The sequence below is a fragment of the Misgurnus anguillicaudatus genome, chromosome 9 (genome assembly GCF_027580225.2).
Source record: "Misgurnus anguillicaudatus chromosome 9, ASM2758022v2, whole genome shotgun sequence".
Taxonomy (NCBI): Eukaryota; Metazoa; Chordata; class Actinopteri; order Cypriniformes; family Cobitidae; genus Misgurnus; species Misgurnus anguillicaudatus.
In genome coordinates, this window is record NC_073345.2 from 7,677,324 (window position 1) to 7,700,557 (window position 23,234).

At 38.2% G+C, this 23,234-nt stretch overlaps 1 protein-coding gene across 1 annotated transcript in view; it reads right to left on the bottom strand.

Moving 5' to 3' along the window:
• The window catches only part of adamts2a (ADAM metallopeptidase with thrombospondin type 1 motif, 2a), a 96,636-nt gene that overhangs the window by 31,198 nt on the left and 42,204 nt on the right, over window positions 1–23,234 (bottom strand). Inside the window, exons 4-8 of the mRNA XM_073871077.1 lie at window positions 13,766–13,968; window positions 4,443–4,526; window positions 1,406–1,562; window positions 1,001–1,106; window positions 645–788 (exon numbers count right to left, since the gene is read on the bottom strand). Of these exons, the coding sequence (XP_073727178.1) occupies window positions 645–788; window positions 1,001–1,106; window positions 1,406–1,562; window positions 4,443–4,526; window positions 13,766–13,968 (694 nt within the window). The remainder of the gene's footprint in view (window positions 1–644; window positions 789–1,000; window positions 1,107–1,405; window positions 1,563–4,442; window positions 4,527–13,765; window positions 13,969–23,234) is intronic.

Sequence of the window (23,234 nt, forward strand, 5' to 3'; positions counted from 1 at the left end):
TTTAGAAGATAAATAAATTGCATCTGAAATAATTACTTTTTAAAGGCTTACAATGAAAATGAATTCACCAAACCAATGAGTCTTCTGAATTAAACTGGACCAACATGAATGTGCATGTCAAGATAGAATTATATTTTGTACATATATTATTGTTTATAGTGTTATATATTATAGCAGAATAAAAAAGCTTGTGTTAATACGTTCTCATTATGAATTAAACACAAAATAATTCATCATTTTTACAACGCAATGTAAACTTTATATTAAACATAACAAGACCATTCGTCTTGTAAACAGATTTGAAATGATGATGTGCTGAGTGCTGACTGTCACGTCACATAGACAATTAAAAGTAAGATCTGCTTAACTCAGCTTTAAGTTTTATTTCATCTCAAATATCAAACTGTTCGTGCTCTCTATCATTAAAAATAATAGCACCAAACAGTATGCGCAGGGTTTATGTACTTGTCAATGCCGCTCACAAATGCGCGAGGCTATGTATGTGTGCTTGTTGTCAATGACGGTTACTGGTCACAAACACGCTCAAACGCAGGATATGGGTGCTTGTCAATCACAGGGATTAAATATGTGGGCGCGGATTCCGTTTGGCCCTGGTCCTGACACAAGTAGGTATAGTAACTCACTTGAGGTATCTCCTGAGCTCCTGCTGACTGCATCTTGACCAATGAAAGCGATGGAAAGCTGCTTGAACCAGAGGAGCCATGATACTGCCCATTGGCACTTCATCTCCACATTCATTTGCCTGGCCGTCATGCTCCATCCCCAGACTGAACACAACACAAAACTCAAATGTTCACTCGGTCTGTACAGTACACTCGCTTTCTGTATCTAGAGGAATTGTGGTTAAGGAAATAGCCATATACATAGTCAATTACATCTGAGATGGCATGAGGATAAGTAAATACATTTTCATATTTAGGTTAACAGTTCCTTTAGCTTTTTAGTAGCTTGAATTTGTGGTGTAAGTTCAAATTCTCACACATGTCCTGTCTCATGAGCCACAACAAAAGCGGAGGAGAAGCCGTCCTCATGATTCAAAGTGCAACTTCTCACAGGGTGACACATTCCTGTCACTGGAGCGTAACCTAGAAAGAGAGAATAATTCATTCAGAATATCATATAGAAGTATTTGCAATATATTGCATATATTCACAGACCAGGGCTTAGATGAACAACGACTGTAAACTTCAGCTCTGTTCATACTAATAACACACAAATCACTATGGGTTTGTCTTAAAGTAGGACTAAGCCAATTTAAAAAAAATTAAAAAGTGTAAAATGTTGCTTTATCTGGGGTTAATAAAAAAGAGAACCTAATGTTAATCCTGTATTGAAAAGTCCTACTAGTGGTTTTTATGTTAGTCTATCAAAGCACCACACTTACCCTGCATGCCAGTGGGCCCAAACTCTTGTCTGGTGAGGAAGATGGCATGATCGTGGTGTTCTGCATCATTCTTGTCTTCCTTCTGCTGTAGAAATGCCCAGCGGCAGACGTTCTCCAGACTCTGAGAGGCGTTACCCAGCTCTATCAATCCCATCGACTGACAATATAAATTATAGGTTAATGCTGTACGACACAGTCAGTTTGGAATCAGACTATATACACAAACATTAAAGGTGCCAAGGAATGCATTAAAATAATCTGTTAAATTGTTCTCTGATAGAAGGTATGTGGCTTTATACGTGCAAAAATTATCCAGAAACATTTTACATGTCCATTTAAAACCACAGGATTTGCCTTTAAAATGAAATGGTCTATTATTACCTTATTTGAAAGGGTCATGAATAATAATGTCTGATTGGCTGTTTCTCAGAGCAGCTTCTTCAGTAGCTCTGTGTGTGTGTGAAAACCAAGCGTGCCGCACAAGCCCTGAAAAGTGAAGCCAAAACGTCTCGATCGCCCCTAGTGACTGGTCCCAGTATAGGTCATAAACCCCCCCTCCCCATGTTATTCAATGGGACTTGAGACCAGCAAAAAAATTAATTACACTTTTTTCCGAAGCTGGTTTCTGTCATTCACTGTAGTTTTTATCACGCTGATGTACATTCAAATATTTGTTTTTAAAATAGGTTTGTGTTTAGTTAGTTATTTAATGATATAAAAACAGTGGTGTCACGTCATGATTGACAGCTGTGATATCGTGTGATATGCGCATTCTACGAGAGCGAGGGCGGGGTTTTGATTTCACGGCTTCACTTCCTGCTCACTACTGCGCATGACTGGTCCCGAAATCGCTACTGCGCAGACTCAAGACCCACGATGTCAGCGCCATATCGGGACACTGGCGGCTTTACTTTTCACCAATGGAAGAGAGCGAACAGGCGTCGTCCATCTTTTTTTACAGTCTATGGTGAAAACAGACCTTATGTTTGAGTCTGTATCAGATTAAGATGATGATATTGAGGAATATTCAATTGTTTGGAGATTGTTAACCCTTGTGCATTGTTCCAATTCACTAACCTTTCGTGATGTTAATGGCCACTTAATTAAACGGCTGTAAAAATGTATTAAATTAATATTTTTAATACATTTTAATATATTAATAAATTTTTTGCATAAATATGAGGTAAATCGACCTCAGTACTGATCAAAACTACCAATTTTTTACAAAAATTTCATGAATTTAACTCTTTAATTGCCAAGTTCATAAGTGATGTCACTGATTTGAGGGGGGGGCACAAAATGACTGATTTTCATTATAAAAAGTGATTGTGGACTGGATTTTTTCACCTTTTTCACAGGGCATGCCAAAGATTAGTAAAAACATTGGCTTTGATGCATTTTTTGTTTTTTTGCAGCATCAGATTTTATTTTTCTCTCTCATTTATGGTTTGTGGCCATTTTTGCCCCATTGACTTCCATTATAACAATGTTTTTTTTAATTGCAAAGCCATGACACCATATAATCATGCATTCTTGATTGTTGTTGGTTTTTACTTTTGCTAAGAGGTAAAATTTGTCATTTTTACTGTTGATCACCATGTGGCACCATTAACCCTTTAGTAGGCCTGTGCAAAAACAGAGCTTAATTTCTGGTTTGTACATTGAGTTATATTTACTACTCGAAAGGGTAGTAAATTTGCCCACGGTATATTGTTGAGTTTTTGAAATATTTCAAAGCATTTTCTTAAAATATGTGTAAATATAAGATTTGTCACCAAAAATCATTCAATTTGATGAAACACAGAGAAAGTTGTGGCCAAATTAAGACTAAAAAATAAAAATGGCCCCAACAACACATAAGGGTAAATGGACGTCTCCGAGTGTTTTTTCAGTATGGACCTGCCAAACGTAACTGTAACGTCAATAGTAGAACTTGATAGCCTAAAGGGCGATTTATAGTCGTGCGTAATCCGTAGCCTGTGCGTAGCTCTGCGTAGCCTGATGTGCACCTCGCAAAAATTTTAACAGCGTGTCAGTTCTACGTGGACCGCAAGCGTTGTGATTGGTCCACCAGAATCCCTCCCGTCAGGTAAAAAAACTGCGTCATAGATATTTCCGTTTGCGACGGTGAAAACAAAGACGAGCAAACTTGAGGAGTGATTTAACTCAAACTGCAACAAAAGTCGCTGTTTATTTACTTCCATAATTGCTGGTCTTCTGAAATCATACACAACAAGTTGCTGTTTCTTCTTCGTTTGTGGGTTAAACTTGCTAAGCTTCTTCTTCTCTGACGGTCGCGCAGCTACTGTGGTCACACGTGTGGATACTGCCTACCAGCGGTTTGCGCGTGTTTGCACGTCGACGCGGAGGACGACGCAAAAGTGTAAATGAAAACCGACGCGGAACCTACGCCATCGCAGCTACGCCGTAGGACCTACGCACGACTATAACGAGCCCTTAAACGCTAGCATATAGCATTAACTAGCATATAGCGCTAACTCAGCAGTGACAACTTTGTTGTTAGCATTGTAACAATGTTGTAATTAATCTAATGTGTAATTAATGTTGGTGCGTACATCTCGACTGTAACGTCACAGTCTGTGTTATGTTGAGATTGGTCTGTTTTCCAGCGATCTTTTGCATGCACAAGGTTTACATAAGGAGGAGGAAACAATCACATTTGAGGCTCACGAATGTCATTACCCAGACAGCGGACAACTCTGGGCCGGATCCGGTCCGGATCTGTGCCGAAGTCAACAGCTCTGACGCTGGTCCGGTGCGGATCCGGCCCAGAGTCGTCTGCTGACTGGGTACCGTTTACATAACTTGTATTATTCATCTATGCCTATACAGTTTTACATTCTATGGCACCTTTAAAGCTTAGTTTTCAACTGTAGGGTTTAGACATAGCAAGTCCAATCAGTGTTGGACAACCACCAAAGTCAATTGCATCATATTTTCATTTTGGAGACATTTTTAACTCTGTTGAGTCATGCAAACAAATTTTTAGAGGAACACACACCAAATGCAGTCTTACCTTGGAGGAGCACAGCATCATGATTCTAACCAGCACAACATTGATATTAGCACCCAGTGAACTGTCCTGATAAATCTCATTCACCTGTAACACAATTCAAATGATAAACAAACAACAGAAAAAAATCAATCACAGCTTTTCTACAAAGGGTCTGTTGTGATTAGGGATGGGCATAATTAATCGACGATCGATAATTGATTGTTAAGAATTTCGTCGATAACGTTAATTTGTTATCAATTAATCGAATGCATTTTTTAATCTAACTCCTGTTTTACAAATACTCAGTATGCAGTGCGTTTGCGTATGTGTGCGGCGAATCCGTCAAGCACCTGTTGCAGTGCGCTGCTGACCGTATTCTGCATATAAAACGTTCATGTGATTGACACTTTCTGTGAACACTTTTCCGCATCATTTTTTTTCACAAAACAATATATTTTAGATATTATTTGACAGACTAGTAAGTGTGGATTAAGGATGTTTAAAATCTCTAGCCTGGTGGTCAGGATCTGAATGGATCAAATCAGCAGTTTTGCAATGCTTTATTTATCTCCACATATATCATAAATAAAAATAAGCAGAGTAACTTTGCAAGTCTACCCTTCCACATTATATATTTCCTACTATGTATGTATATGATTTCCAAATAATAAACGAGAGTATTCAACGACAAATAGCGTCTCATATGGAAATAAATCCTCACAATATTATTATTTCTCAAAACTTTATGACAAAAATAAGCAACTGTATTCCTACAGTTATTCAAAGATGCAGACATTATTCCGCATATAATTTGAATATTATATAAAAGTATTCATTTAACGGCACGTTTCATATGGCAAATAAATATCCTCACATTAACATAACAGCATAATGAAATAAATAAACAGACAATGAAACAGGATTGAAATATAAATTGTATTATTATTACCGGAAAAAAGCAATATTGCTAAAATAATCTCTAAGGTAAATGCGTCAAAAACGCTGTTACCCGCACAATAAGTCTAAATGAGCAATAACAGTGAAAAAAGCATTATTAGGCCATGTCTCAAAACTTTATATGACAAAATATATTTAAAAGAAATGTATACTTACAGTTATTCAAAGATGCACACATTATTCCATATTACTCCCGTTTATAAGCACGTTTGTCTCTGGCCTCGCTCTGTAATGTAATAGATTGACAGGTGCGCATCTCCGTCTTTCAAACATATATAATTTTGTAATTACTACCTTAGGAAAATTAGCCATGATTTTATCATTGTGAAAATGTTTTTTTTTTGCAGATAAAAAACGATTTGTATTTCCGCAATTTTACTAAAAATAACATGGTTATGGTAGGCTATATTGTGGAGTTGGAGACCATAGTAAATTTGTGTCTACTGTTGTTTTACAACAAATAAAAACTAAAAGACTATGTTAGTATAATTAAACAATGGTGAATAGGGCTCACAAAACGCACGCTGTTTCACACTACTCTGTATGCGGAATAAGCCAAGTTAGCGCTGAGGTACGTGTGCATCCCAGTCAGTCTCCTCAGAGCGGCTGTTTTCGGCGGCGGCTGGACTGACGGTCACCATGGGTTGCGGTCGCGTCTGACCCCAAAACATGCTTTTATTTCTAAAAAAAAAATCAGTAGACTGGTGCAGAAGTTTTATGCGAGTTACTAAAGTTAGTTATTTTTCACGAGGCTTTAATGCCTAATTTGTTATAGCCTAATGTTAGGAAGGCTAATATCTTGCACTTTCTTCTGGCTTGAATAATGTTGAGTTACATTTTGACAAAACCTTTCAGATCTAAGTATTATGTTTTTAGTTTAATTTAATGTTAAACATGAATCTGTTTTTTGTTTTTTTTATTTTGGAACTAATGAGGTCTCTGTTTAAGAACGCTGGCTCGCAGCTGCAGGTTCCGCTGCTTTAGAGCACCGCACATGCACGCACATATAGCTATGTTTGAAACATAGTTTAACTGTCTGCCACAAGTTGATCTTGTAATAAAGGTCTCATCGAGGAAAAACACGCTTTATATTTGTATTCATTGCATTTTTTAAGTATAAAAGTTAAATAACAAATTTTATTATAAAATATTAATGATTAATCGATAGTCGATCGTTAATTCTCCCGACGATCGATAAAGAAAACTTAATCGAATGCCCATCCCTAGTTGTGATGAATGGGTGTGAAATTCGTCTGGGCAATAACACAGGTATGAAAATTAAGTAGGCAGGAAACTGTAACACAGCCAAAGGCTTCTAGCTTACCAACACAAAGAGTTTAATGACTGTGAGCTTACAAAGCACAGCGTCTATTGCCACAGTGACCTTCAGGAGCATTTACAGGTGACTCCTGATTACGTGGGGTCAAGCAACTCAAATTATTGCTGCGCCAGAAACCGCATACTTTTCAGTAATGTAGTAGGTAAGAAACAGTATGTAACAAAAGAAGTATGTACGATTTCACAGTACTCATAAAAGAGTAGGCAAAAAACACCTGCATGCCCTACTTTATCTGACTGGAAGTGTGCATTCGATGGACACTTTACTATCCCATGAGGCCACTGGAGAAGATTTGTGAATAAGACCTAACTGCATAACCAGTTCCTAACAGAACAGCCAGATTTAATATCACCAGTAAATGTAAGTGAATGTGCAGTACAGATTCAGTGTCATTGTCATTGTTATATAAAAGTGAAGTGTCGGTTGTATCATATCCACACCTGACTTCGCTCTCCACTCATTTACACAATGCCCAAGGGTATCTTGGGAAAAAATCTGTGAGGAAGAACTAAGATTTTTGCTGTATGTCCTGGGTGTGTGAAAGAAAACTAATGAAGCCCTAACACACACACACACACACACACACACACACACACACACACACACATACAGAGACTCTGACAGATGGATGGCAGTTCAAATAGAGGCTGTTTAAAAATCTGAGTATGATTAAGCAGAACATAAGTTTTAGCGCTGGTCTCCGTTTAACCTCAAAATGCATGACTAACATTTCCCAGAATGCATGTGGATACAATTAGATGCATATTATTGAAACTACTTGTTGTGACGGTGAAAATTTATTTTCGATGAAAGAGTGCATGTGCTCACTTAACCTCAGTTAACATCTGTATTATACTGTAAATCAAAATGTAACGTGTAATCTTTTTGAAGACACTCTGCTATATCTACTTTGACTAAAGATAAATCTGAGTATGAACATGATATTTAACAACATATACAGTATGTAATTTCATATACAGATAACAGATGGCAAATGACGTTACTTTATGACCACCTGCCTGATATCCTGTAGGGCCTCCTAAGGAGGTGTGTACAACAAAGCGTTTAAACACGGCTGAAAACGCCTGGCGGACGCCGACTGTAGGCGCTTGCCAGCTTTTTTCAGCTGAGCGCTTTGGTTGCTATGATACTTCTGGGGCACGGTTAAGTTCAAAACGGTGCACAATGTTTTGCTACAGTTTCCGGGTTGAACAACATGTTTCCTGGAAACGGTGTGCACAAGTATGCAACATGGTTTGAGATACGTTTTCTCTTGTTTGGTGGTGTGTCCAGGGGCGAAAATTTCATCTAAATGTTGGGGGGGACAATAAACATAAAATTTTTCAAGAACAATTTTTGAAGGGGACACCAACAATACAGGCAAAACTGTAATTGCAAGGAAATGTGTACAGAAAACGTTATTATTTCTCTATGAACGGACGCAAATGTAATTTAAATACACATGAATGCAGAGGTGGAAAGAGTAATAAAATATTCTATTTAAGTAAAAGTAAAGTTACTTTAATAATATTTTACTTAAGTAAAAGTAAAGTTACTGGTCTAAAAATACTCATGTAAAAGTAAAAAGTAAGTCATTTTAAAGTTACTTTTTTTTTTACAGCGGGGAGAGGTTTCTAGTATAGTTCAAAAAGGACAAGGAAATTTAAATCTCAAAGTTGTTTTTAATTGTAGGAACATCTTTACAATTAAAGTGCAATAACAAAAAGTTAATAAAACAAAAAGCTTTTTTATAACTAAGAAACAGTTATGGAATTATTTAATGATTTTTACATGAGTTATGCACACAAAATAATATGAGGTCAGCAGCTAGTAAATGCAATCACTATAAGGTTGTAATTAATGTATTGCTGGTAACATACATTATTTTATTAAACTATATACCTAGTTTAAATGAGCATATCATGAGATGAGTGCCATAATACAGTGGTTCTTAAACTGGGGTCCGGGGCCCCCAGGGGGGGGCGCGAGATGGTGCCAGGGGGGCCCCAGTTTTATGACATTTTACAAAATGCATTAATTTATCATGAATTCTTTGAAATTAAACCTAAAAAAATAAGCAGCACTACTTTGTATTAGGGGTGACCCTGAATAGTCGAAGATTCGATGCATTGATAGGAGAAGCCTGATTCAACTACCAATCTCATAGTCGAATCGTCGCAGATGTGTTATGAAATGAGGATCCTTTAATTTTGGCCGTATATGGGTGCAGTGTGCACAACTCTGATTTCACATATAACAGCTTTCTCCCAATATATTAATATACAGCATATTATTATAATTCTGCAAATAATGTGTGAAGTATCAGCTTTCAATAAATATTTTTAAAATGCGTTAATAAATCCAGCAACCCCTGTGACCGGGCTACACGTCCATAAGAGGTTCCTATGTTAATAAACCATTGCCTCTTTGTTTCTACATTTAAAAGACGAAGCTGGCAATTCTGGCTATACTTTCATTCTTTTAATAATTTCTTCATTTTATTTTATTTTATTTATAAATCACTCTGGGTTATCTGATGTATCTATTTGGCTTGTGTTTTGTTTTCGTGCACTTGAGGCATTTTGCACATTTGTTCTGCACTTTGTTACTTCTGACCTTATTTTATTAAAAAAATGTATTTATTACAAACGTAAATTCTGATCTAATTTAAGTCTGTACATTTTGGATTGCTTTTCGTTGTATAGATTTTGCACTATTGCGTGCTGGCCATGCTTGCGCATGCAATATAGCCGAACGTGCTAGGTGCTCTGCGTCTCATATTTAGAAGTTCATCAAACTAAACGTTAAAAAACGGATGTTTTCGACGGGTATAAGTTTTTAAAATGTATTTAAAACACATGGTTATCTTGTCAAAAGTTAAACTACAAAACAGGTAAGCCGTTTCTTTAAATTTCGGTGATGAAACGGAAAATATCTGCAACGAACCAATATTTATGCCTGACACGACTGTCTTTCTTGTGATTTAATATTATGAATGGTGTTCACTTTCAAATGATAGAAAAGAGATTCCTGAAATAAATAATATCATCAGTTGTTTCTGTATCTAAAGTGAATAGAGATGATCAAAGTGAAAGCAAGCAGGTATTTCTGTGATAAATAATAACGCGTAGTGTCTATAAAATCATTAATTTCAGTGTTTTTATGAATTGTATATAAAGCTTAGTTTTTATAATTTGCAGTAACAATCACAAATTATTTGTCATTTCTCATTTGTCGTTTTTTTTGGTCATGACTGCTTTGACGCGCTTAATCTCCAAATTAACTAAAAACACTGAATTAGCCGAGGTTTCCAAGGCAGGATCACCTTTGTTATATTTTTAGGTTTAGTTATCAAAATGTTTTTTGTGTGATGTTCTGTAGATCGTGGCTTTAAAATGTTATGAGGAATAATTAAACAAATGTTGCCTTACATTTTACCTTAAAAAAATATAAATGCATCGTCAGTTTTGTCTTCGTTCATCACTTGAAAGACAGTTTTTGGTTACTTTATCAGAAAGTTGTTTATGTGTGCTGCTTGTGAAAGAAAATAAAAGTTATCAATTTGTACCTGGTCTGGCCCCCTCCCAACCCATGCAGACAAACATAGATATGATTCGACTATCGGTCGACTATGAAAAGATTCGACAATTCTGATTCGAATATGTAAATCCTTAGTCGAGGAGAGCCCTACTTTGTATAATTTAATGGTTTGTTTAATTAAAATGTGAAGTTTTAGAACAGTTTTGTGTCATAAATTTTCTTTGGGGGGCCACGAAGGAATGCACCGTACACAAGGAGGCCGCACGCTGAAAAAGTTTGAGAACCACTGCCATAATACTTTTATCCTTTACACGTATATTGTATTCTAGCTTCCCTGGCCTGTGTACCCGATGTCTTTCAATCTCTCTCTCTCTCTCTCTCTCTCTCTCTCTCTCTCTACAATGTCTAATGACCTGCGCATTCCCGAGGACGTTCTTAAGTTATGTTTGACTTGACGCGAAGCTGCTAGACCTCGAAGGATAATGCGTATGTATTAAAAACGCGTCGTGGAAATTAGCGGTAAAAACCCGGTCGGCAATTCAAGAGCCTGAATGCAACAATCGCTTCACGTCAATGGCCAGGGTTTTTTTTCATAAGAATTTAATTGAGGGTCTGCATTAGCCCGCGCCTGTCTCGTCCCTCTCCATGGCTCTTTTTGCGCATTCCCCCGCCCATCAATCAATCATCCGAGTGGCGATAAAGAAGTGGCGCTTCTTTATCACCTTGCTTTTTTGTTTTATTTTTTACTCAGTAACGGATATGATTTTAAATGTAGCGAAGTAGCCTACAATACTTTAAACAAAACATACTTAAGTAAAAGTAAAATGACAGATTTTAAAAACTACTCAAAAAAGTAAAAGTACACAGAAAAAAACCCAATTACAGCAACGTGAGTTAATGTAATTTGTTACTTTCAGCTCTGCCTCACCTCTGCATGAATGCATAAAAATGTTTTCTTGTTCGTTTATCTGCTTCTGTTCTCAAAAAACGAAATATGTTCATGTTTATATGTCCAAATTGTCCAGTTTTAAAACATATGAGGATAAACTGATAAGTGATGAGAAACGTTGGTTTGTAGGTATATAGCTGATTAACGCGTCGGCTCCGTACACTTCTCAACCACCCGACTGTGGCGCTGGCAGTGGACCAAACCACTGTGAGGCAAGGGAGGGGGAATCCAAATGTTTACAATGTTTTTTGTTGTTGCTCCGTTTGCATTTGTATTGTTTTACTTCTTACACAACTATTTTAAGTATTATAAATCATTAAATTATTTTCAATACACATATTTTTATGATAGGGATTTCCACCTATGAGTGTGTCAGAACTGCAGTCCAGTTAGCATCAAAATGTAAACAAGGTGGAACTAAAGAGACAGCTCGTACAATGGGTTTAAGTTGAAATGTAATCTTTCATTCTGGACAGCAAGTGCAGTACATTTAAAAAGAACACAAAGAATGACCTTCTCAGCTGCCGTAGTTGCAACTCTTGCGTCATCAGAACAGGGTGTTCAACACATCACTGTTTCTGTTTAAAAAACAGCCAGTCAATAAAACAATGCGCCGGTTGGTTGTTGTGATATTTGTCCTGCCCCTCATCCACTGTGATTGGACGGCCGAGTGAGAAGTGACTTTGACGAGTTTAGCGTTTCACCCAAAGCTGAACATTTTTCAACTCTTGGCACTCAACAAGAAAATACCATTGAGTGCTTATTGTGCTTAATCTCCCATTATTCGCATTTACTCTTTTTCGCACAAGTCAAAAACTTTTTTAGCGAATTAAGGGATTTTTATTTGAAATTTGGCATTTCCATCACTTGTTTCTTATGCGATACGTCAAAAATGTGTTACGGATGCCCAGCTATTGTAGCGCTGTGGTCGCTGTGAATAATGGGCGACAGTCTCTACTGGCATCAGTGAGCTTTATACGACACGCAACTGGACGCCGGTTTCGTCATTTGAGTGGTACACCTCTCAGAAAACGTACAAAGAAAGATAATTTTAGATGTTTAATGACTATTTAATGTCTGCGTCTCGATTTATCCAACAACAAGCTAGGCATAGGGTCAGAAATTGCATGTTGCGTTAATTGCACGTTAATAAAATTAGCGCCTTTAAAATGAATTTACGTTAACAAGTTATTAACTCTTTCGCCGCCGTTGACGAGAATTTCCGGCTTTCTGCAATACCGCTATTATCCACCAGGTGGCGCACTTCCGCAACTTATACAACCCGGAAGTAATGCCTCACGTGAAAGAGAGAGAACTCGGTGTATGTTTTAAAGATCGCTCTGCATCTGATCTCTATCAAAAGTCCTTCACAAAAATGGAATTATCTCAGCTTTTTGCTCAAAATTGGGTGTTTTTGAAGAAACCTACCCATATTCGAGAGGTGATAAAAAGAAAGCAGAAGGTCTGTTCTTTCATTTGATATATTGTTTGTTTATATATTTAAAGAAGAACATTTTCTGGAAGGCATTAAACTTTTGTGAAAATCATGAAAAATGGCTGGCAACTTTTTTTTAAAACGCTGGCGGAGAAAGAATTGACAGGCCTAATATATATATATATATATATATATATATATATATATATATATATATATATATATATATATATATATATATATATATATATATATATGCTTTTAAACTTTTCATCTAACAATGTACATACCTGACCATTTTACACACACAAAAGAAAATCTCAGTCGCCGGGCAATGAGAGCTCATTAAATCAGCACATGAATGACTATTATCAGCAATGCTTAACACATTCACGCATTATCATGTTTATTTATTCTGTTTATCCATTTTCTCTGTCTTTCTCATTGTCTCTCACACACAGCACTAATCACTTTATCAGCAAGTCTCTCATTAGCACTGGTCTCTCTCTCTCTCTCTCTCTCTCTCTCTCTTTCTCTCTCTTTCTCTCTCTTTGACCCTCTGCAGGACGCTGTCAGTAATATATTAATGCAGATTCTTGCATGTAGCAGGCAGGTAGCTAATTGACGGAGGTCAAAATGCCAGAAAATCATTAGGGGTAAATTAATAATGCAGCAAGGTCTTCCACTGGAGCTAGTCCTCTGCTTAGCAACACAACCAGCTTGCAAAAAAATGAGCTGTGTATGAGAGAAATACCAGGAGAGACGGAAGATTGTAGGACACTGGAAAATAAACAAGACAAAATGGGAGGGACATCGGAAGAGCTTCAAAGTTGAATGGTTAGTTTTAGGTCCAAAACATACTTAATACATGACCGTGAATGTTAAGTTTATTGCGAGTCTGGTCTTGTCTGGGATCTCAAGTACATTAATCTTCCAGGTTGGAAACGTGGATGTGGAAGGATTTTTTTCGTCTGAGCAGTTGGCATAAATAAGGGGAAGTCCTGGACGAGGTTATAACATCCTGTCTGCTTTAAACTTTTTGGTGTACAGTATTACAAATTCATCTGGACCAGGCATTATAACCTTTTCATAAAAAACATTCCAGTGGTATTTGAGAAACTTACGATGTTCATGAGGGTCAGCAGGTATTTCTGGATGTGCTCTCTGCCATGAAACATCACCACCGAGCAGTCGATCCCCAACAGAACCTCAATGTTAAAGATCTCGTCTTCATACGTCTCTCTGCGGGCTCGTGTGTTACTCTTTACTTTCTTCAAAACTTCAGGAGGTAAATACCTCATTCCAGCCAGACCATCCATATAGGAACCTGCAAGCAAATATTTTTTCAATTAAAAGCATCATTCTGACGTGACAACATCGAGCCACAATTAAATGAGCCATGGACAATTAAATAACTATTCAACCCATTAATGACTGCATAATTTCAAACACACAAACAAACATGTGAAATAAGTGACAATTTATACCCAAAATGTTTGCTGGCCCTTCACTCTGTTTCCGTACCCTCTCATCTCTAAATAGACTGTATAAACACTGTCTGAACTCAATGTTTAGGTTCGGCAGCATTGAGGCATGTGTCTCAAAACCGCTAGAGCGAGGGACAGTAAGGTGAGAGACAACCAAACCAGATGACAGTCAGAAAAAAGATGACTGCGTAGTTCAGTTATTTCTTTGACACCTCCACAAAAACGTACTGTGGTGATATCAAAGGGCATGAGATAATAATACAATAGTAGTCTAAGGAACTTAAAAGCTATTACAATGACCCAAAACACTAGCATCTTATATACCGTACCTACTACAAAATGAATTAATTAGGGATCAAGTCCTGAAAGGTTACTTTTATCTTCTGCCATTTCTTCTGCTATGACAGCCCAATGAAGCGTACATAGGAAATGTATAAAATTTGGCACACTGATTGAGGACAGTACATAAAATTTGGAGTCTCCATCTCGAACCCGCTAGTGTCACCAACAGTCCAAATTTTCACCTGTTTTTGCTTATAACTTCTTATACATTCTTTTATTTCTTCCTCTAAATCAGAAGTCCCCAACCACTGGTGGCGACCCAGTAGTGGGTCTCGGACAAGTTGCCATTGGGGTGCAGAAAAAACGTCCCATGATTTACTCACCCCCAAAACGTCCAAGATCCATATGTCCATCATTTTTAAGACAAACACATTTTCAGTTATTTTAGAAAACGTCTTAGATGTTTCAGTTAATCAAATGTAAAGTTACAGGGTCCACTCCTTCAAGTACAAAAAATGGGCATCCATCCTTCACAAAATAAATCCAAACGGCTCCATGATGATAAACAAATGCCTTCTTAGGGTAATCTGTGCTGTGTGTTGTAGAAATGTCCATATTTAAAACTTTATAAAGAAAATAACTAGCTTAATGCCGGCATCTTAGTGGCGTCCGCATTCAAGGTGAGAGCGTGCGCAGTTTATGGAGGGTTCTGTGCTGCTGCTCTCTCTTACGAAAATTAACCAGTACAGTTTAAACCAAAAAAATAGTTTACAAAAAAACATGGTTAGTGTAATAAAAACAAGTGTAAGGGGCCCCCGCCCTCCGAATTTGTCATACGTCACTAAGAAAAGTATGTACACTACGCTGATACTCTCTCCTAAATACAGAGGAGGCTAAGATGGCGGCATTACCGGAAGCTAGTTATTTTCGTGAAGATCAAAAAGCTGAATTACTCGCCCATGTGGGTTACCAGTGGAGCTGTGATGAACGGAAGACGGTGAGAGCTCAAGCTGCTCAACTCACCCGATTGGCTCACCTTTGGCTCCTCACCAGTTCACATACCGCTGACCAGGTTGCAGTATAAAGAACCCACAGAACATCATCGGCCTTATTGAAACTGTCGAGCTGGCTGAGGCGACGCACGCCTGCAAGACACCAGTTATGTGCCGACCCACACAGTTAGGATCTAAGTGGAACCCGGGACCTGGGCCGTTGAGATGGGCATTGTGAGAGATTGTTTCCCAGGTCACAACCAGAGGTTCGTTCGGCAGGGAGCAATGAGAGGACAGTCACCTACAAACAGGTGCAGCGAGTCGATGAAGTAGTCAGGCTTCCGGGCCCACACCCCCTCCCTCATTTTGAAATAAGAAATGGTTCTGCTGTACTGTGTCGCCCACAGGTGGGAAGGTGGAAAAAATCCTCTTGTTTGTGCTAAAAAACTAAGACAGAGACGATCATGGAGCTAGCCCATGCGCCCATCCAATGGTGGGAGCCGAAAATACCATCCAACACAACAGAGATCGTTTCCATTGGCCAGGTTTAGACGCGGAAGTTAAACGTTTCTGTTGTGCCTGCCCCACTTGCCAGCAGACGTCTCCTTGTCGTCCTCCCCCAAACCCGCTCATTCCACTGCCCGTAATCGATGTGCCCTCCGGGCGGATTATCTGGATAGCATTCATCTTTGCCAAACTTAAGCCAATTGAACAAAACACTTGGTACTTGTGATGGCAGTCAGGAACTGAAGGTGCATGCACAGTTTTGTCGGGGGCGCCACCTAGTGGTCAAACAAATGTTTTACATGCCTATAACTTTAGCTGTGGTTTACATATTTTCATGGGAAGGGAACGAAATTCGATATTTTTACCAGATTTGACACGCTGATGTATGAGTCTGAGGCGACACATAAAATATGGTGTGCCGGCACCACTAGTTGGCCTTATAATCTTGGCAAATCTAAAGTGTATCATCATAAAACTTGTTACATGTAATTATAGTCATAAACTGAGGTTTTGTCATAGTGCCACCTAGTGGTCTCTAGTGGAAAACTTTTTGGCTTAAAAACTACAACAAACTTAGATCTAAAATCATGAGTCATCACTGATGATTCCTTTTGTGGCTTGGAGTATAATCATTGGTGAATCCCAATTCACTCCCTAGTAACTAAACACAGTTAACTTTGGCGCAGATCGGAAGATTTTTCACAAGATCCCATTAGGTATTCTGAAAGTAAAATCCCATTTGTTACCCAACTTTACACTTGTCACTGGACACCAATTTAACAACGAAAAAATATGCAATGCTTCTAGAAACCACAAGTCTGAGAAATGTTAGCTTTAAAAACTACACTAAACATAATTCCACTAATGAGAAGGTGCATTCATGCCATATCGTAATGATCATGATAACAAGATCACAGCGTATATAAAGCATTCATGTCCTCGTAGAGTTTGTAGTTACAGCTTGCGGACTGGGAGTTTTCAAAAACTACGACTTGTAACCGCTAACTAACCGTTGCAACCTCCCACAGAAGCACTTCCAGTATGTTATTATTGTTACTTGACGCACTTTCTGTGTTCTGCAATATTTAGCAGAAGCATTAAAATGTAATTTAATGTTGTAATTATGTATTTTACAGCTGCCAACAATATTCTTTCATGCAGATTCATTATGATGTTATTACGTTGCTACAGAAGCGCATAATCCCCAGTCCCCCAGGGCGTGAACAGCTTCGGGTTGAATTTCAGGTGTTGTCATCTCGAAGCAATGCTATAATTACGATAACGCGTAAACTCACCAGGAGAAGTCACTGTTACCATAGAATCAGAAATAAAGAACCCGTCCCATCAGTCTTAATCAAGTTAAATATAACTTTCTCTTTGAAGTCTATTGCAAAGTTGATATATATTTATATTGTATAATAATTTTCTCATTCGATTGTTTCTCAAACACAAAAACACAATCTAAAACTTTTTTGCATATAAAGAGAATTAGACTAAAACAATATTTACCAAATTGGACTGTCACTGTTTCACCTCACAGCACCACCAGTGACGTGCCATTTAGCATGTACTTAGTATAATACACATAACTGCAGAGCCGGTCCCCCTGGAGGAGTAACCCGAGGTTAAGTGCCTTCATCGACAGTACAAGAGTCATTAAGATGGATTCTTGAGTCATCTCTACTCGAGAACAAAACTCCAATTTCATTCGTAACCATTCTGCCTCTGGCTCCATCTCTACAGAGATCCAACAGCTTTGTGTTCAGTTAAACAACAGCAGGGTCCAAGAGTTTAGATGAAAACACTGAAGACACATCATTCAATTCTTTCTTGGAATTAGCGATTGGGATTTGGGATCGATATTGTTAATGTGCGGTCTAATTAGACCTTCCACACTCGATACCGTATAAAACACTCTCTTCTTAATTTAAACAAATGTTCCTCCTCAGTTATTTATTTCCTAAGTATACACTTGCACTTTCAGGGTTATACAGTATATGTAATAAAAGTCTAGAGTTCAGATTGAAGGGACGTTGACTTTTACTTTTGCAGAGGGGCAAAGCAGTGTATATCATATGAATAATAGACTTATTTTGAAGGAATAGCCTAAACAAATATCAGCACCCAATAGTGTATAAAATCTATTTTCGTTTAGATAATGATAAAGATGTACAACTGCCCGACAATGTTTACGGGTCTGTTAAACATGAAAAATTGACATACGAAAGACTCGCAGGCTTTGAATGTGCAAGAGACATCTGCTTTCTTGTTTCTGATTCATCATGTTGTGTATTTTAGTACAGTACGAATAAACAAATTGGCAACCCTGGACCCTGTGACTCACACTGTTTCTGTATAGAGGTTAATTAGACTTTGGACAACAATATCTAGCATGATAGGATGACCCGTGAACAGGTGTCTGATGGAATGCCACTCGGTATGAAAGCAATTACCAGTACATCATCACAAAAGGCCAATGTCGTGCACAAAGGTTAAGGAATAAAAATGAGTTTCAAAACAATAGCAGCCCTGACTGAACAGATCTATCTGGGGTTACTTATGGACTACCGTAGTTTGTTGAAACGGTTTTATATTAACAAATCCGTTCTCTGAAGTATTAAAAGGCTTAGAAGAAATAGGGCTTGGGCGTCGTGACGTCATTACTCGGTGTGGCGGCCGTGTTGATTGCCTCCTTTACTGCTACTCGGACTACTGTGCTCTGTTTACAGACGTACTTAGGTTAATTAATTTGATATACTGTTGGTTATTTAAAAAAAATACAAATAATATTTTCCATATCGGGAAGTCTCCGTTGTTTCCCGCTGACAGGCGCGGTGGCCGTGTACAGCAGGTGACGCAACTTATGGATCTTCTAAAAAAGTTAGATGGTGTCACTGTGGTTCTCTTCGTGGACTTCAGAGGTTGCGACCGAGGGCTTGCCTTCTGTGGGCACGCCCTAAGAAGGTCACAGCCTTCAAATTGGGACATAGCTTGTGTATTACTTCACAGCACCCTTACCAACCAACCTTATCAATGTAAACATGTGATATCAGGGATGTCACTATAGAAATTTTAAGCCCTTTGAAAGAATTTAAAGGAATTTAAATCCTTTTTCCATATTAAACTATGTTATTACCTTAACTAAGAAGAGTTGATATATACCTCTAGCGATGTGGCGCGCGGCAACACTTTGATAGGATTTAGCTTAGCCCCATTCATTCAATGGTACCAAACAGAGATAAAGTTAGAAGTGACCAAACACATCAACGTTTTTCCTATTTAAGATGAGTAGTTATACGAGCTAGTTTGGTGGCACAAAATAAAACGTAGCGCTTTCCTAAGCGGATTTAAAAGGGTAACTATATTGTATGGCGGAATAGCACTTTTGTGAGTACTGTAAGCCTGAAAAAATCCGGGAGAGTGTAACTGCGCCGAGTCAAAGTACTCAAAAAAAATCTGTTACCCATTGAACTGACGCTAATATTACGGTAGAAGGAACTTCCGTGAAAAAATTATATATATATATAGACGGTTCAGCAGGAAGGTGCATGCACACTAAAGCATTTACGCCGGCAGCCGGTGGTCTTGCAACCAATTTCACTTTGTTATCAACGACACCAAGGTAACCGCTAAAATGTGCATTTAAAATTGACTGACGTGTGTCTTAACAAAAATGAACCTACCGCCAGTCACACAATGTCGCAACCGCTCTGGGCAAACAGATGAGGGGTTTGAAAAGGACAGCGACGCACACACGCAAGAGAGTTCGGGTCTTCTCGGGTCTGTTCGGCAAAAACACATTCATTTTAAAGCAGCGGTGAATCAAATACTCAATTTTAACTTGATAATTTGTTATATAAGAGGTCATCATACTTAAATGAACATCCTGCAAGTTTCCGAACTGAAAATATCCGTCCTACTGAAATATAAAAGTTTTTGGCACCAAGCCAGTATTACGACCAAGTGAGGAATTCTGAGAAATATGAAGTCAGGGTAGAATTGAAGCACCACCCAAATACAACGACCACTTTAGTAGCCCCACCCACAGCTTCGCGTGACACACGTGTGTCTCAACAATCAGTAAACATGTCTTTAAAGATTGCCAAATGTAACCAAAATGACTTTGAAATAATTTTTTCTGAGAGACTCTTATTTTGAAGCGTTGATCTGTTATGATAGATTAACCATGGTTACGGAGTTCTCGGTTGTGGAAGAACCATCTACGGGAAGAACACAGACGCTGGATAACGGAGGCTCAGAACATAACATTAGGAATGCGTGGATAAAGTTTGTTTTTAAAGAAGTTCCAGCTCGCATGGAAGTCGATGCTATATTTGCAGAGAGACTGTGATTAAAAGCACCACTAATATTGGATCTGACAAAAATGACACAGCAGTATACACAGTAAGTAAAACATTTTACTTTAAGTTACTGAGTTTCACTATTGCTTTGTTAGAAGAGATCGCTTGATATGTCCTGTTGTAACGTCCGTGTCTAAACACTTATGTTTGACTGTTTTAATTTACTAAAAACATTAAACGATTAATAAAGGTACAACACTTAACAATACGATTGTAATTTAACGGTAGAAATATACAAAGTTAGTGATAAGGAAGGACTTACCAGACACAGTTTAGATTCTGATGCTGTGTTGTATACGGTAATCTTGTCACGTCGAGTTTAAAGTTTTGTTTCTACTTTAATATACGTATTGTCATTTAGGTGTATCATCTTTAGCACCCAGAATCTTTTGTTGCTTAAACATATTTTTGTTCGGCTGCTATTTTTACACATGAATGTTTTTAAAACATTTCCCCACATGTAATGACAGGGAATAAAGCTGTCCAATCATAGCAGTGGGTGTTTACGTCCAGGTCTTCAATGCAGCCCCGCCCCTTCAAACGAACTATTTCTCCAGACAGCCACTAATCCATGTTACAAAATAGCGTATTACTTATTGCTTTTGATGTTTTTGAATGTAAAAACCACACGAACATCATAAGTAGACATCAGACAACAGTATAAAACAATAAAATCGTCAAATTCACTGCCCCTTTAAATTACCCGAAACCTGATGCCGCTATTATTGTACCCAACCCGTGTCCGAGGCACACGTGAAACTTTTATGCTGCGTTTACACCAACCGCGTTTCAGGCGTCAAAATCGCGTCTACCTCGCCTAATTTGCCGCTTGAACAGTTTGAATGCATTTGCGCGGAAAAAGCAAGCATTCGACGCGCGTCAGAGGCAAAACCCGCTTCTTGTGGGAGGGGCAAGTGCTATGCGGTTGTCTATTTGCAAGATGACTGATGTTGATTGTGCATTTATCGAGAGTGTTAACGGTTTGTATTTGGTAACCTTGCTATAGGGGGAAAATAAACGGCACTTGTCGATAAATGTCACGTGACTCAAAAGTGAAATGTGTATTACAACTTACCAGGTTGCCCGATGTCCTCACTGACACTCTTCCAAGCGAGGTCCTTTTTATTCCTGTCTCTATAGAAATAAGAACTTGTGTCGTATAGCGAACTAGACGCGCAAATGAGGCGGAATCGCGTCTTCCGTGCCAAACGCCTCATCCGTGCCGCGAGACTTCCAGATGAGTGTCAACGCGTCTTCACATTGACTTAACATTAAAATCACTCGCGCTTCACGCCTATACCGCAGCTGGTGTAAATGCAGCATTAGACCCAAACTCGATTGTGTATCGGGTCAGACCTCAGGTTTTCGGATCTAAGTGGACCTGTGAAGACCTCTACTCTGTGGCCTCTCTTTTGATTTGATTTAATGTTTTTTTTTTAAAGGGGACAGTGCAATCTCATAAAACACATGAACAAACATGGTTAAAAAAGCCAGAATTAGCCAAAAGGCATATTTTTCATATGTAGTCCCCTGGCCAAGATGTAAAAAAAGCATTTTTTAGTTTCAGTTTCTGATGTCCAGACTTCTACTTCCTCGTCAAAGACATCTGTAATTTGGCAGTTTACCATCTGATCTCACTCAGTGACTGACTGAAGCTTTGTTTATACTCGCGCTTTGCTGGTAACCATTTTATAGACATTTCATCGGCGGCATGTGCGTTGTCACGGTTACGCGTCTGGAAGGAATTTAACTTCTCTGTTTGTTTAATGGTCTCGCTAGTGGTTAAACTGAACCCTGGAACAAATACCTTGTAGAAAATAACAAATGTTTTGGTTTCCTAAAGACGAGGAGAGACGGTGCTATGTAAAGAGAGGTTTGGCAGCCGATCTGTAGTTAAGAGTGTATACATTATATAGTACACAATTTACACAGTAACATTAGCTGAAGTGTAGCTTTTTATACGCTTTAGCTATGATTTGAACTAAAGTAATCTAATTGTTGTTTATTTTGCTTGTTATGAGAAATAAACTACTCTGCAAACAATAACAACGGGGTCCTTTTAGAGATTTACCGGAAGTTAAGTTTGTTCCATGAAAGCAGTTTGTTTATGTTGTTACTGCTGAGAGCGCCTAACAACACCCTTCAGCCGTGACTTATTCCTTAAAACAGCACAGCTTCTTGTACCGTATTGCTTTCTAACTGCATACTGTGTTTACATTTGTGACCCAGTCTGTAAAACCCAGCAGAAGACATTTTAAATCATTTATTGTTTTCTACATAAAATCGTCCCATATAATAAGAACATTCTATGCAAATACAACCTTGGTTTATTTTATACCGACTGAGTAAGGTCATGTCAAAGATTGAAATTACAGTCTAAACAACTAGTGAAATCAAACTTTGATACTACCCTGCTGAAAAAAAAAACAATAAAACCATTACAGAAAACTCCTAAAGGATTATGGATTTATTGTGTAGTGCAGCATGATCCTACACTATCATTGTAACTGTCGAGTGAGTATCCCTATGTCACTTGACACCCATTTGACTACCACAGTCATCATATTTCAAGGGTAACAGCCTTCAGTGTGCTGTTGTATTTCTTTGCTATTGGCTGAAAATAGAATTTCTATTTTAATAAGCAAAAAAATTGCACCCCCAGCCAAAAATGGTAGGTCCCCCCAACTCATGCATATTTGGTTACTTCCTCGCCCTGACAACCTGCTTCAATTGCAGTGGGAGTTATCAGTGCTGGTCCGGGAGAATGATGCTGATGTACAGAATATTGATGAGGGCTGGGCAGTCAGTAACTGGTGCCAATTATCATAATTCCTCCGATCGATGAGTGTTGTGGTTGTCAGTTCTGACATGTCGGGCTTCAAGGATGTTTTGCATTCACGAAAAGAGAGTGTCGGGAAAAGGATAAAATAAAAACCTTTCAAATCTCATCGACTTTCAAGAACA